This window comes from Patagioenas fasciata, chromosome 5, assembly GCF_037038585.1.
Source record: "Patagioenas fasciata isolate bPatFas1 chromosome 5, bPatFas1.hap1, whole genome shotgun sequence".
Taxonomy (NCBI): Eukaryota; Metazoa; Chordata; class Aves; order Columbiformes; family Columbidae; genus Patagioenas; species Patagioenas fasciata.
In genome coordinates, this window is record NC_092524.1 from 58,205,665 (window position 1) to 58,221,776 (window position 16,112).

Here is a 16,112-nt window from a genome sequence, read left to right on the forward strand (position 1 = left end):
GCCAGAGGTGAGGCTGGCTTGTGGAACAGGGAGGAAAGTTGGATGGGAAGGAGCAGCACAGCTGGGAAGAAGTCCAGGTCACCCTGGGGTGGGCAGGAAGGTGGGTGCAGAGGATGGACACAGGTGACAGCAGGATGAGAGAGCTCCCAGGGAAACTCATCTGGGGCAGGTGGAAAGGGTGAAGGCACGGAAAACAGAACTTCCCTGTAATATTAACTGAAAACAGAATTTTTGCCCTTGCTTTCAACCACAAAAGCACCCATTTTTGACGCTGGTACACAAAACCCCTACAGCACTTTGCAGAGGACCGGTCTGCAACCACGGCACTGCCCCTGCTCCAGCCGGGAACGGTTCGGGAACGCGGCGCGTCTGCTTCCCCGAGCCCTCGGCTCGACACCGGCACCGGCACCGGCCGAGGAGCCCGGAGCCGCCGGTCGGTGCCGCGCACGGTGCGCGGCCGCTCCCCACGCCCACGCCCTGCCTCACCTGCGCAACCCCCACGGGGGTACCGAGGGAGAGGCCGGGCACGGCTCCCCATCCCCCCGCGGGTGGAGCCGCGGAGGCTGCGCGGGGCGGGGCGGAGCGGAGCGGAGCGGGGGGGGGCGGTGAGGCCCCGCCGCGCGTGGGAGCGGAGTGGGGCGGGCGGCGGCAGCGGCGCTTTGTCCTGCCCACACACACAGACACACTCAGCGCAGCCGGGCGGGAGCCGGCAACATGGCCGGGCCGGCGGAGGGGCTGCCCGCCGCCGCGCTGCCCGGATAGCGCCGCGGGGCCCGGCGCTGCGAGTGGGGCGGCGCCGCCGCCGGAGCCCCCCCGGCCGCCGCCCGCCCCCGGCCCCGGCCGCCGCCGCACCCCGCCGGGAAGATGAGGTGAGTGCGGGCGGCCCGGGATGCGCAGCGCCGAGCGCCGCGGGCAGGGCGCCCCTCGAGCCGGCCTGCGGGGGTTGGGGGTGTCCGCGGTCCCCCCGCGATGGTGTCACGCCGTGGGGGGTGGGGATTTCCTGTGCGAATGGAAGGCGGAGGAGAGGTTAAGCAATGCGGCGCTTCCTAGTCTTTCGCCGGATGGATAATACGAGTGGGTGGTGACATTTTTGGCATGTTTGACTGTCAGTGTCTAAATCCATATGACAGATTATCTCGGCGGTTACAAAAGGCTGTAAAGTGCTTTGAAAATAGTGCTGCGATGTACAGCCAGGGATCCTGCTTAATGCTGCTGTGCCTCGCAGCCAGAGGGTTCGGCGAGATGAGTCTCGGACAAAGTACCCTCCGGGCGGTAGGGACAACGTGCGGGGTTGTGAGAGAGGAGATCCGGAGAGAGGAGATGAGATTTCTCCCGAGCATCCAGCACAGGTCGTGCCTGATCCCCCGGAGTCTCATCAGGCAGTGAGTGCTCTAACTCGTAGTTTTCCCGAGGTCAGTTTCTCTGTTTTGAATATGAAAAGCAAAAAACCCACAAACAACACACAGATTTCCTGCAGCCAGATAAGTGCCTGGTGGAAGGAAGACGTTATTTGTTTTGGTTCATGCTCTTCCAAATCTATCTCTTTCCTCATTTATTCAAGAGTTCACTTGAGCTGTCAGTATCTTGGAGCAACCCAGCCTCTGATTCATCTTCTAATACTAGTGATTCTTTCCACTTAATTACTGTCTTCAGCAAGGTAAAACCACTTTGGGAAACCTTAAAAATGGAAATAACAGTTTGAAGCCAGATACCTTTCTGTAGTGCCTCGTGCCTGAATTCCAAGTTTGGCATTGCTCCTTGGAAGTGCAGTGGAAGTCTAAAAACCTTTGTCTGCATTTACAGTTACATTTATTCCTGATGCTATCATGTGTGCTGAAGGGTTGGAGCTGCATAGATTTATTTAATCATTTATCTTACCAGTAGTTTTCTTCACTTCCTTAAAATTACATTCTCGGGGTGGGCTGAAAGCACACGAGCCTGCAGTGTAATGTGACTGGTAGTCTAGACCCCTCTGGTCTCCATACAAAATGTGTATCTATCTCCATCAGTCTCCCCTGGTCTGATTGTGATGCTGCTCAGAGAGCTCCAGGGATCAAACACAAGAGAGGGCAGGGGATTTTTCGCTTGTTCCCTCCCATTCAGTTAGTAGCTCAGTTGGTAGAGCTCTTCCCCCATGAAGAAAAGCTGACTTTCTCACTCAAGCACATCTTTCACCCCTGAGGAGGCACCACGGGCTAGTTGGAAGGCTGGAAGAATTTTAACTTTCTCCCACTGAAGGTACTCTGCTCCATATGAACTTCTGCAGTTGGTGGTTGTGTTTTCCGTTGGAAGAGGCAGCAGGAAAGAGAGAGACCCACAAAGACAGCCTGTGAATTAGAGTACCATAATGCACCCAAAGAGATCCCCACCATGACAGATGGGGCACTCTCTGAGGAGGCGCGAGGTACAGGGCATTTTGGAAAGAAAAACCAGCTTCACTCCAGGAGGGGCTCAGGACTTCTCCATGTCCTCACTTTCGATGATGATGGACAGGGTGCTTCTCTAGGTTGGACACCTCGTGCCAGGCTGTGTCACATCTAGGTAATGGAGCCGACCCCCAGAGGTGGGCTGTGTGTGACTTAGTACAGCTACCCTGGTTTCCTCATATAATGCTTAAAACAGTCTTTGCTTACAGTTACCACTGTTGTAGTTTAACGTATATGCTCGGTTGGTGTTATTTGTGTTTGGTGGTGTTTTGGTTTTGTTTGGTTGGTTGGTTTTAATGCTTTCTTGTTTTTAAAGGTTTCCATAACTGATTTTTTTGCTTGCTTATACAGTTATTACTGAATAGCTTGTACTTGTCAGTAAATATATGTCTGCAAATCACTTAAAGCCTCTTTCAGTAACAATCCTTGTTTAATAAATATAGGCTATATAATTCCAAAATACCCTGGCAGGCTATACAATCATTTAATAAAAACCTTCTTAAAACATTTACTTAGCTATGTGTGTTTTATTTATATTGCTTTTTGTGGTGAATAGGTTACAATGCTATTGTTTGCACAGTTGCATTTATGTGATGGTTTCAATTTTTTGATAATTTATGTCTTCACTTCAAAGGTGTAGTGTGTATAGTGGGTGTACCACAGGTTTTAGTAATAAAACAGATTATAATAGATGTTCTGTCTCAGAAGTGGATTAGGATTCCTGGGTGGAAAATGCTAAAGTGCAGAGGTGTTATTACTGCTTAGAATATAAAAATATTCCTTTAGTATAATAAATATTGAGGTTATTGTCCAGCAGATATTAATTTATTCTTGGAAGTAACAGAATTAGCTCATGTTTGGGAAAATGTCTATGAATAGCACTGTAGATGAAAATAAGATGTTTACATTATTTCAACAGAGGTGTAACCTCACATTTCTTAGTCATAGTTGTAGTTTATAAACACGTGTATTTCAGTGGTCCCTGTTATTAAAAATAAAAACCACCTATAGCATTTTGAGTGCATCCCGGAAAGTCTTCACTGTCGCTCTCTTTGCCATGACTGTGGTGAGTGCGGGCTGGCTCTGTGCTGCGGTCCTGAGGCAACGATGTGGGTGGGGAAAGCCTCCCACTTCCACCACTTTGTTATTTCTAAACAGAACATACAGAATATCCAGAGAAGGAAACAACCTCTAAATGAGATTATTGACATTAAAAGTAGTCTTTTGTAGGAATATATGCTTTTATCAAACGTGAGGTAATGAGTTCAATACAGAAGTTGCCAGGGAAAATGGTTTCCCTTAGCACCTTAACATTTGTAGTGTTCTCTGGCTAAAGTCAGCCTTTTTGTTCTGACATTCCTGTATAGCTGCCAACTGAAAATCCTAAAAAGCTGTTGTATTTAGGCCTGATTTAAAGGGATGGAGCAAGACCATGAGAAAAAGAGAACTGAATATTCATAGAATAAGCTTGTTTTAGTAACACAAAGTGTATATACATCATTCATCTTAAGCCTTTTGTTTTCAGACATAAACAAGTGAAGTCTTTACATTTCTTCCAATAAACACGATGTATTGAGCATTTAATTGTCTTCCACATTTTCTATTCATTAAGTAATTAATGGGATAACTCAAGAGTTTTGCCAATGCTTTTAATTTGCTTGAAGTAACTGGAGCTGTATGTATACGGTATTATTTTCTATGTTTTCTTTTTCTTTACTGTTTCTTTCTGATTCCATCTGTAACGAATTAGAGAGAATGTGGTGTTTGTGTTTATAATGTTGTCAGAATTGGGGTTACTGACCTCACTGGCCTCGTGGCCCAGTGTACTGTTTCCTCTAGGAAAGCAGTAGCATCCCCTGAGATGGATAATCAAATCAAGTTGTCTATAAAGTGTCTTTTAACCTTGTCACTTAGTAATTTATTTGTGAGTTGGAACAATATGCTTGTAACTTGGGTTAGTTTTTGTTTAAATTGAAACCTCTGTCCTGCCATGTTCTGACTCCTGCTATGTATGTGCCTTGGCATTGCGATGTGTGTGGTTGTGGGCTCCTGGGGATGACTGTGAGCTGTCACACCACCACCTACAATCACACCTTTTGGTGTGTTTAGGTTTGCAGCCTTTTGAGCTGAATCTGTGCTGCACAGTTCTGCCAGCATCACTCAATGAGAAAACACCCAGCACTCTGGCTGTCACGGTTTCGTCAGCAAAATCCCAAGTGTGGCTACTATGCTGCTCACAGAAAATGGCTTTTGTTTGCTCCCCTAAGATCTGTAGAGGGGCAGTTTAGCTCTAGCTGCAGACAAACTCCTTAGTCAGCAAATTTTGGACCTCTGCTGAAGGCTGGGCTGTGGCTCATCAGGAACTGAGCGATGCTGCATTTCCATCAATGTACCCTCACAGCTGGGATGTGTGAGCAGGCAGGCCAGTTGTACCAATTTTATACTAATTGTTATTCTGTACACTTAAAAATACGCTTATTTTCCCCTCTCTAAAATAAAGTACAAACTCTGGACATTTTTTTTGCATTCCCCCTTTTTTGAAATGTTTTATATTCTTTGTAATGGTATAATGGAGGCTGAAAGCCATCTTTCAAATGAGAGTGTGCAGGTCTGTTTAACTCAATATTGTGGTTTTGTGTGATGTTTCACTTCTGTCCTTTCCTGGATCACTCAGACTGTGTTAAATAACAGATGTCCTAATGCAGAACAGCTTCATTAGAAGTGTGTCATCATTAAAGGTGTCTGCATAGTCTTTCTTTGTACTTGACTAGGTGCTTCCTTTGGGCACTACTGCACTTCTCACTTTGTAAGTATTTAAGTATTTGTAAGTATTTCTTGTAAGAAATCATCAAAATCTTCCCAAAAGTGCAAACACAGTTCAGGCCTAACTAATTTCCCATATCTTGCAGCTCAGCACTTTTGTGATTTCTTTCCTTTTTTTCTAGCTGTCTGTCACAGTTTCAGTTCTGGGCACTGTGTAAAATGAGCAGTGTTGAACCTCTTTAGAAAAGATTTCAAAAGCTGCTGCCAAAATAAAATTAATCCTGACTCATGTTCAATCCTAATAATTACAGAATTAAAATAAATTGGGTGAGCTATAGATTTTCTGAGTCTGAGAAGGTCACTACAGATATTTCGGGCTCCTTTGCTGAATCTGAATCTTAGTATTATCTCATTCAGTTTCTGTTTATATTAAAAAATTAGCCGATGTTTCGATATTGTCCTTCTTTACAGTAGATAGGCAGTAAAAACTGCTCCAGTCTACACTGGTATTGCTCCTACAGGAGGATGGGGTAGTTTTGGGATGTATTTTCTGTTTTCTTTACAGCCGTTGCAGAACACTAGGGATCCACAGTGCTTTCCCCCATTTCTTTTTCTCAGCTATGTGTCTAGGTTTAGTTTCTCAGGAGCATGGAGCCGAGGTGGAGTAGCTGTGCCACCATTTCTTTATCTCACCCTGTTGTTCTCCCTCAGGCAGATTTCAGTCACCTACTCAAGACTTCCATTTCATGTGCTTCTTGATCTAATGTGCCGTGATGAGGGGAAGTGACCAAAAGCCGCCATCAGATCTCCCACCAAGATGCATTTGAGTTGTGCACCAGTAAAGTCGCCATCCTTGCTGGAGTGTGGCCATAATGCAGCCCAGGGAGAAGACACCAGACATCCAGACAGGGGGCTGTGAGGCCCCTAGGGCACAAGTCATGGCAGCACACAGCCTTGCTGGGGCTAATCTGCCTTGTTCCCAGCTGATGAGCCCACAGGGAGCTCTGCAGTGCATGTGTTGGCTGTTTCCCAGTGTCTGGCCTAGCAGAGACGTTTCTGTCCTGCACTGTAGAAGGGGAGAAACCTGATGGTTCATCCAGCATGGTCTCCTTGGGATGACCCCATGTTCATGGGTGTGTGCGCACGTCACCCAGTAACACTCAGAGAGTGTCTCAGTCTGTGAAACTGAGAACAGTCCAAATTTGTCCTTTTTTTTTTTTTTTTCCTTTTTTATTTCTGGGGTATTTAGCACTGCAGAACGTTTCTTCCTGTGAGACTTGGAATTTTTGCTTTGAGCAAACACTTAGAGTGGTATTGACAGTCTTTCCAAGACTATTCTTCACTTGAGAGTTATAAAAGTATTAGGCATATCTATTTTTATTAATCAGAGGAGACAGACTGGGCAAGTCCATACCAAAAATTTGAGCCTGGAAACGTCCTTCACATTTCTGACTATCCAAAGCGCCATTCTGTAACATCACAACAACTAGTGAAGCATTACGTTTCCCTGAATATTTCACAGTCCTGGAGTGGAAGAGACATGTGGGGGCCAGAAACTTTTGATTTTCCCTCTTGGTGAAGATATTCAAGGCTTATACTTGTTTCAAGTTCAGTGTTAGTTTATACATTTCTTCTAAGTTCTCCTTCCTGTTCCCCTCAGCTGTGCCAAGTTAGCAATTTGTGGTTTGGTAGGGTGAACCAGATCATGAATTCTTTACATACAAAGGCAGAAGAAAAGAAAATTCACACTTTCCATACACAAAGGGTGTATGTACAGGGTAGGAGCAAGCAGAAGGCTGAAAGGTTTAGGCAGTGCTCCCTGGCGCCACCAGAAATGCTCATGAAACAGTTTCTCCTGGGAACAATATTACTACAAACTAAGATTTGGCTTTCACTGAGATGCTATTCTTGCTCTTCTTATCCATCACATACCCTCCTACCCAGGCTCCCCAGTGCTTGCATTACAAACTGTGTAGCATGGGTGAGCATTTTCTACTTACTAACCATGATTCCAGTCGAAACAAGGTATTTTCCACCTGGGTTCATGATGAAGAGGTTTTTTTTCCCCGGAGTTATACATGCTGTTGACCAGGAATTCAACTTTTCTTCACATCACTGAACCTCCCTCCCTGCCCCAATTTCCTGCAGGTTTTCATGTAATCACCTTGATAGTCAGCAGCAAGGTGAGGCCTATTTCACAGAATCATGGAATGGTTTGGGTCAGAAGAGACCTTTAAAGATCAACTAGTCCAAGCTGTTGCCATGGGCAGGGACATCTTTCGCTAGATCTACTTGCTCAAAACCCCATCCAGGGATAGGGCATCCCCAACTTCTCTGGCCAACCTGTTCCAGTGTCTCACCACCCTCATTGTAAAAAATGTCTTCATTATGTCTAATATAAGCCTACTCTCTTTCAGTTTAAAACCATTGGCCCTTATCCTATCACTGCAGGCCCTAGTGAAAAAGCCTCTGTCTTTGCTGTGAGCTCCTGTCTTTGGTATAACCCCCTTTAAGTACTGGAAGGCTGCATTAAGGTCTCCCTGAAGGCTTTTATTCTCCAGGCAACTCCTTCAGCATTTTTTCACAGGAGAGGTGTTCCATCCGTCTGACCATCTTCATGGCTGTCCTCTAGACCCTCTCTAACAGGTCCATCTATTTCTTGCACTGGGGTCCCCATAGCTGAACACGGCACTGCAGATGGGGGTCTCACCAGAGCGGAGCAGAGGGGCAGAATCACCTCCCTCGACCTGCTGGCCATGCTGCTTCTCGTGGCAGTGTAGGATACAGTTGGATTTCTGGGCTGCAAGTACACATTGCTGGCTCCTGTCCACGTGCTGGTTTATTCTCTAGAAGCCCCTCTCTGTTGACCGCAGATCTCATTTAGGTGAGCAATTCATTTCTTAGGCAGTAGGTGTCATTCCTGCAACTTGAGATCTCATAGTTTTCTTCTCTCTTTCTTCAGCTTCACATAGGTGCCAGGATGAATAGACATCTTTTTCTGTGATTTACTGCAAAAAAAGAAAGCTGTGTAGAGCAACCCATCTTAATATAGTACCATGAATTGTAGCATGCCATGGGTTCAAGCATGGGTAGATGCTCCAGCAAGGCGGATATAGCACTTTGGGTCTGGCTTTGCAGCAAGGCTGTTCAGGCCTGGTTCTTGTTGTTGCGGTGAGCTCCATGGTGCAGATGTTCTATGCTTCCTTGGCTGGTCTGCAGCTGCTAAATCTTTTAACCTTTCTGGCTTCATTTCTTTATCTGCTGGAGGATGACAATATTTACATGAGGGCGAATTAAGTCTCACTCTAGCACAGGATTTAAGGTTATGTTTAAGTTTGGTCCTGTTGAAGTCCTCGCTTTGCTAGAATGGAGCCTCCTGTTCAAAAAACATTTCTGAGGATGAAGAGCGTATTTATACTAAGTGCTAAGCATTACAGTAATGTTCCTTGTGTATTGCTGTTCATTCCTTCCTCCTTTTTCTTCTTTTCCCTTTCCCACCATTTGCTGCTGCTTCTTAGTCAGCATGTGTGTTGCTTCATTCCTGTGCTTAGTAAACTGCTCCCTCAGTAACGAAGGGATCTAGAAAATACACTGAAATGGTATTAGCAAGAAGTAGGGCTGTGGTCACTGTAATCTCTTTAATTGCATGCTGTATCCTTTTTTTTTTCCATAGCTGTATTCAGATCAGGAGGTTGGCTGCAGTGACATTCCATGGGTGGATGTTTGCATGCAGCAGGAACAGCTAAAACCAGCCAGGACTGTTGAATGCTCATGATAAAAGGTTAGCTTAAATAAGGAAATTCAAGTGAAAAGGCCATAGTTGGAAACAAGTCTGTTATATGTTGGCTGGATGAGTAGGAGTGTGTCTTCAGCACTGAATAGATCAGCACTACTCAATTTGTGTTTTGTGATCCAGTGAGCATCAAGAGAGTTCAGAAATGCCAACAAAAAACTTCAAAAATCAGAAACAGAGAAGTTAATGTCATCCGCATATGCACATATTTTTATGCAGTTCGTATGTATGTACTGATGCCCGCTAGCTCCTTATTGTTCTTATTACCCAGTTAAGATGTTTTTTGTACTAAAATCATCGTTTTATTAAATGACTCTGTTTTGTCTGTCACTCTCATTCCCACCTGCCAAACAATACTGGGATTTGAGATAATATGTGATTTCATTTTTGAAAACAAATTGTGATTAAAATGAGAGAAATACTGGACTACCATATTTTGACAGAATGAGGTAACTTTAATATTCTGACTTTGTTATGAATTAGTGTTGAGTGCTGCAGTACATTTTCATGCTAATCTTTCTATTAAGTAACTAAATACATCATCTAGGTGAATCTAAGTCAATTTTTGATCCCACAGTTGTTGCATTGAGAAGTAAGGGTTTGAATCATCGACATAAAGCAGTTTTGCTATTCTCAGGCAATTCATTTCTTTGACTAGTCAGAGAGCACATGGTCTTATATATTAATTTTACCTGTATGCTTAATAAAATATCCTGTGTCTGTCCCCATTTGTTGTTTCACTTGTCTGGTAGTAAGAACCATCTGTGAGTAGGTGGAACAAGGAGTTCCATCCCTTCATTTTGCTTCAGCACATGCAGTGTTTTCCATTAGAGGAGTCCAGTGAAGTGCTGGTTTGTCAGCTGTTACCAAAGTGATCCATAACTCACACCACCATCTTATACTTCCACCCGTAGCCCGGAGTTGTGATGGATCCTCCCTGAGCCTGACCTGGTGACTCTTGGCCTTGTATTTATTAGTTTCAATTGGTGTTGAGCTGCCAGCATATGAATCACATACAGCTGCCACCAAGATTGCCATGGCGAGTGATGATCTCCGGGGCTCATGGCACACCCAGGAGCAGCCCAGAGCGGTGCCTTGTTCCAGCTGCCAGTCAGCTTGGAGATGGCCATCCGCCTCCATCCTCGGGGATTTCAGCTGCCCACATCTAACGCTGGAGGCAGGAGGAAAGCTGGCTGATGCTACGGCATTAAGGTCCTAATCTTGAAAAGACTTGTACACATTCTTGACCTTATTACTGAGAACAGCATCCTTGATGTTTATGAACCTAATGACCGTTGTGATAAGACCACTGACCGTAATAAATCTAAGTACATTTTCAAGTATTGACAGGATTGGGATCTAACAGAGCAGTGAAGACTCACTTCTTCATTTGAGGACAAAGCTCAGTGGGGGAAATACGGTAGCTTTTAGGAAGGGAGCCAAAATTTGCCCTATTCCTGTCCTGTATATGGAAGTCCTCACTTCTAACATATACAAATAGGAACATATGCATCTCTTGTTTAAACTATCCCCTCCCCAAATCAACAATTATTAACTGAAAACCTGGCAGTCAGTCAGAAACAACCCCTGCCCTTGGGGAGCAGAGGGGCGGGCGGCTGGTACAAAGAGTGGGTTTGTGAAAAGCAGTGGGGAGGGCTGGAGTTGCAGAGCCACCCCGGGGAGGCTGGAGAGGATGGTCCTTCCCTTTTGGGGGCTCACAAGCAAAAATGTAAATGAGGAGCAAATGGAAAGCTGGGCAGAGCATTTAGCATAGCTGAGGACAATGTGTGTGTGTAGTGGGGGGTCCCCGTGGGCCTGTCATGTGGACCCCTAGGAATGCTCCCTCAGTTTGTGGTCCTCAAGGTGTTGCCCAGGGGTTAGCTGCGAGGGCCTGCTTGTCTCTTCTGTTCTGTCTTGCTAAACAAAAATAGTGCCGGAACTGTGTGACTGCAACCCTTTGGAGGATCTCAAACAACCTGAGCCAGCATACTATTTTAAAATTTCATGGTATTAAATATGAGAGTGTTACAGAAATAGCAGAGGGGAGACTGGGCCAGGAAGCAAACTAGGGGAGATGGAGATGAGTTTGTAAGAGCAATAAATGCACACAAGATGTCTCAAGCTGCAAAGCTTGTTCAAAGGTGTGCAGAGTGAATGCCTCACATTGTGCATTTAGCCATCACCACTGTCCTGAGCATGACGGGGGCTCTGGCGTCAGTACTGGCATGGGTCTGGTTTAGTCAGTCCTCCCAGTCTGATAGCAAAGCAGTGTTGTATTCAGCTGACTCCTTCCCCTGAACTGGTTCACTGTGGAGCTGTGTAAACGTCTATCAGCATCACACCAGCGGTGCTGCGGGGAGTGGGAGGGAAGGCTGTGGTGGGGCCAAGGCGTGTTGGGGCAGCCCAGGCAGAAATGATGCTCTGTGTCTGACCTTTCTCTTCATGGTGACTTCATGCTTCAAGGACCTCACATTTAAATAAATCACTGCATGGTCTGATTAGCCCACTAGTTTGCTGAGTATTTCCATGCTAAATTGCTAAAACAATAGTCGTTCATCCATACTCAGGAATGCTTTCTATAGCCTTTTATTCTTGACACTGGTCTCTGGTCTTTGATCTCTTTGTCACTTTGGTCAAAGTCTGTCACTGCAGACTTAGCTGCACCCTCATGCCAGCTGTCATCTGTTATTGCCATCAGGGTCTGTTCATCATCCCTTTGCTTTGGAGATTTGGACACCTATTGTGACCCCTTAAAGATGATAATCCTGAGTGAACACTACAAAACAACACAGAGAAAGGTTTCCTGAACAAACATTATAGAGGTATGCTTGGGTTTTAGAGGCAACAAGTAAGCCTGACCTTGCTAGAGTCCTTGTCTTCTTTTTGACTGTAGTGGGATTATAATCTAATACCAATTTCCATCTCCGATTCCGCAACACCCATGTCAGTATGATAGGCCTGAACCGCAGTTCAGCTTCACAGATGGTACCTGCATCGCAGAAAATATTAGATGACTAGTGCTCTAAATATGACAGAGTGGATTTGTCCACACATCTGCGTATACAGGACATTCTCTTTAGTGGTAAAAAGCATAGTCATGTAAGAGGAACGTGAAGGGGGTTTGCTGGCAGACTCAGTGACTTTTTAAGTGTTGGAGCAGGGTAAGCAAAATTAGAATAAGACCATAAAACTGTGAATAAGCATGACAAGTGACTTTAACACAGCTGCTTACAGAGGTGCGCTTTTATGATTTTTTGTTATTATTAAAAACAACAACTTTGATAACTGCTGTGTATTCCTAATAGTACAAAACATGTCACTGTTTGAAAAATAATCTCATCAAACTCCAGGTCAGTGGAGGAGTTTGCTTTAGTCGATGAGGACTGGGTTAGGGAGCAATTAGATAGTCTGGACATCCATAAATCCATGGGTCCAGATGGGATGCATCCGCGGGTGCTGAGGGAACTGACTGAAGTCATTGCTAGACCGCTCTCCATCATCTTTGCCAAGTCTTGGGAAACGGGAGAGGTGCCCGAGGACTGGAGGAAAGCAAATGTCACTCCAGTCTTCAAAAAGGGCAAGAAGGAGGACCCGGGTAATTATAGACCAGTCAGCCTCACCTCTGTCCCTGGGAAAGTAATGGAACAGCTTATCCTTGGTGTCATCTCAAGGCACATCAGGGATAAGAGGGTCATTAGGGGCAGTCAGCATGGCTTTACCAAGGGTAAGTCATGCTTGACCAACCTCATAGCCTTTTATGAGAATGTAACAAGGTGGATGGATGATGGCAGAGCGGTGGATGTGGTCTACCTTGACTTCAGTAAAGCCTTTGACGCAGTCTCCCACAGCATCCTCACAGCTAAGCTGAGGACGTGTGGTCTAGACGATAGAGTAGTGAGGTGGGTTGCAAACTGGCTTGAGGAGAGAAGCCAGAGAGTGGTAGTCAATGGTGCGGAGTCTAGTTGGAGGCCAGTATCTAGTGGAGTGCCTCAGGGGTCAGTACTGGGGCCAATATTCTTCAATATATTCATTAACGATTTGGACGAGGGAATTGAGTGTACTATCAGCAAGTTTGCTGATGACACTAAGCTGGGAGGAGTGGCTGACACGCCAGAAGGCTGTGCTGCCATCCAGCGGGACCTGGACAGGCTGGAGAGTTGGGCGGGGAATAACCTGATGGAATTTAACAAGGAAAAGTGTAGAGTCCTGCATCTGGGCAGGAACAACCCCAGGTTCCAGTATAGGTTGGGGCATGACCTATTAGAGAGCAGTGTAGGGGAAAGGGACCTGGGGGTTGTGGTGGACAACAGGATGACCATGAGCCAGCACTGTGCCCTTGTGGCCAGGAAGGCCAATGGCATCCTCGGGTGTATTAGAAGGGGGGTGGTTAGTAGATAGAGAGAGGTCCTCCTTCCCCTCTACTCCGCCCTGGTGAGACCCCATCTAGAATATTGTGTCCAGTTCTGGGTCCCTCAGTTCAAGGACAAGGAACTGCTGGAGAGGGTCCAGCGTAGGGCAACAAAGATGATGAAGGGAGTGGAGCACCTCCCTTATGAGGAAAGGCTGAGGGAGCTGGGTCTCTTTGGAGAAGAGGAGACTGAGGGGTGACCTTATTAATGTTTATAAATATATAAAGGGTGAGTGCCACGAGGATGGAGCCAGGCTCTTCTCGGTGGCAAACAATGATAGGACAAGGGGCAGTGGGATCAAGCTGGAACACAAGAGGTTCCACTTAAATTTGAGAAAAAACTTCTTGTCAGTGAGGGTGACAGAGCACTGGAACAGGCTGCCCAGGGAGGTTGTGGAGTCTCCTACTCTGGAGACATTCAAAACCTGCCTGGACATGTTCCTGTGCGACCTCACCTAGGCGTTCCTGCTCCAGCAGGGGGATTGGACTAGATGATCTTTTGAGGTCCCTTCCAATCCCAAACATACTGTGATAGTGTGAAACTCCACAGCTTCCTTGAGGATTGTCTCAGTTTCCTTCAGGACATGCACTTCTCATGGCCCATCAACAGCTGTTCAGGTATTGCAAACGCAGGGGGATGGAGAGGCGAAGACTTGCAGGGTTTGGTTCTCACTCTCCAGTTTCTGGACTCCAGAGGAACTTTAGCAAAGATAGAGAGAGGGAGAAGAGCTTTCATGGAGAGTGAGCATGGAGCAGCCCTGCCAGCCTGTCCTCAGCAGGATACATAGCTTCCAGTACCTCTTTCCTGGGGAACAAATTCATTGGCAGCTCAAAACTGTTCATTCTGGGGGGAGTTCTTCAGTATTTGTTCTGTTCTCTGCTGTCTCTATTCTAAAGCTGTCTGCACAAGGCTGTGAAGGAAAATTAATCCAAATCACCTCCAATGTGAATGTAAAGTAAATTAGGTAAACTAAATTAAACCATTGTATATATTCTCTGATTCAGTGTTCAAGTGACCTTAATTTGATTAAGCTTAAATCACATCAAAGTAAATTATACTAAATATGAAATAGGGTTGATTTAATTAATAATGAGTGTGTCAGCAGGGATCTAATGTGGTTTGATTCATTACAGAAATGTTAATTCAGATTACCTTTCTGGAGTTTTCTCATGTAGATAACTCTACAGGACAGTTTATTATTTATGCCTAAACTGGTGCAATTTGTGTTTATTCCCTCTGACTCTAGAAGGACCTTCCCATCAGTCTCCTTGTGTGGGACTTCATGATAATTTTGTTGTGAGATGTCTTGTTAATTTGTTAATCCAGTCAAAGAAAATTCATCAGTTTTCTGCTGGATTAGCCAGTTTTTGGCCTGGTTTGTGGCTGCATGGTGCTCCACAGGATAAAGGCAGAAGTGTGAATGTGTGATCAAGGTGGAGACGGTGGGGCCTTGTTTCACCTGCTGCCTCAGGTCAACCCTTTCTGCAGGAGACACCTGGCTTCATGCACTACTCATACGCTGGAAGTTCAAGCTCAGTTGGGTTACGTAGCACATGGACTAGGAAGAAGTAATGAGTCTTGCTGGAGTTGCTTAAAATCAAATGCCACCAAGTTTGATTTGCTCGACGTTTAGGTACAACTGTCATGTATCACTTGGCTCTGGCTTGTACTGTTTTCCTTTCATGTTTTCTCTCCTTTGTGCCCATGTAGTACTACAGCTCATACCTTCTGAATAGCCATCACCTAAGTAGCTTGTGCTTTCAATATACACAAGCTCTACTGACCCACTTACTGCTTTTCTTCCTCTTCTGTCCTTGGCTTTGAAGTTATGAGAGTATGCTTTTTTGCTGTGTGATTATTATGGGAATGGACACGATAAAATGGCAAAGATATTATAACTGCAATTGCAGAGACCTGCAAGTTTTTCTGTAGGGTGTTTTTTATGGACTTGCTTTGTTTTCAAAGGATTGTGCAAAAAAAAAAAATCTTATTTCATAGTGCTGTGTTTCAAGTGTAAAACAAGAGGCAGAACTGGAGCACCTGATGATTTTCAACAATTTGCCAAACTGAAGCTATTGGAGTGACTTCAGGACGAGAACTTATAATAAGTATGAGGTAGATATAGCAAAGTTGATGTAATTCCATAGCTTTTTTTTTTTTTTTTAGTTTATTTCTCTGAAGATGAGTAAACCAGTATTTGAAAAATAGAGCAATGACCTGAAGCCTGGCCTGAAGTATAACATGAACCCTACCTTTGACACAAAAGTGTCTGGACTTTGAGAGGGAATATAATACTGTGCTTCAAAATTCACTTGAAATCTATCCCCAGAGTACCAGGAAATGCTCGCTGTCCCTGGTAGCATCTTCACACCTTCTAGTCAGCTTGCAAAGGGAATTGTTCAAAATAGGGGCTAAAAGAGTGCTATCAGCCTCTAGCAGTTTCCTCTGATTATTTGGTTCATTCAGTCTGGAAACCAGGTTTTGAAACCACCGAGCTGTGCCCATCTCATCGTGTTTTAATATCAGCACACCCAGACGTATAAACAATGTGCTTCTTCATGAGGCGATGAAAATCAATGAGGCTTTGAAAAGACACGCTCTTTAAAGTCATGGCCTTATTTGGGAAGTTGTAAGAAGCTTGGCTGTCACAAGAGAATATTTTGGCTCCGTGACAGTTTCCTTTATATGGTTCTTCAGCAAGGAATCTCCTGTGTTTGTGCG

At 45.2% G+C, this 16,112-nt stretch overlaps 1 protein-coding gene across 1 annotated transcript in view; it reads left to right on the forward strand.

Moving 5' to 3' along the window:
* Positions 1 to 622: 622 nt before the first annotated feature.
* Positions 623 to 16,112, forward strand: part of EVL (Enah/Vasp-like) — a 158,000-nt gene continuing 142,510 nt past the window's right edge. Inside the window, exon 1 of the mRNA XM_065839478.2 lies at positions 623 to 869. Coding sequence (XP_065695550.1) covers positions 865 to 869 — 5 coding nt within the window. The 5' untranslated portion in view covers positions 623 to 864. The remainder of the gene's footprint in view (positions 870 to 16,112) is intronic.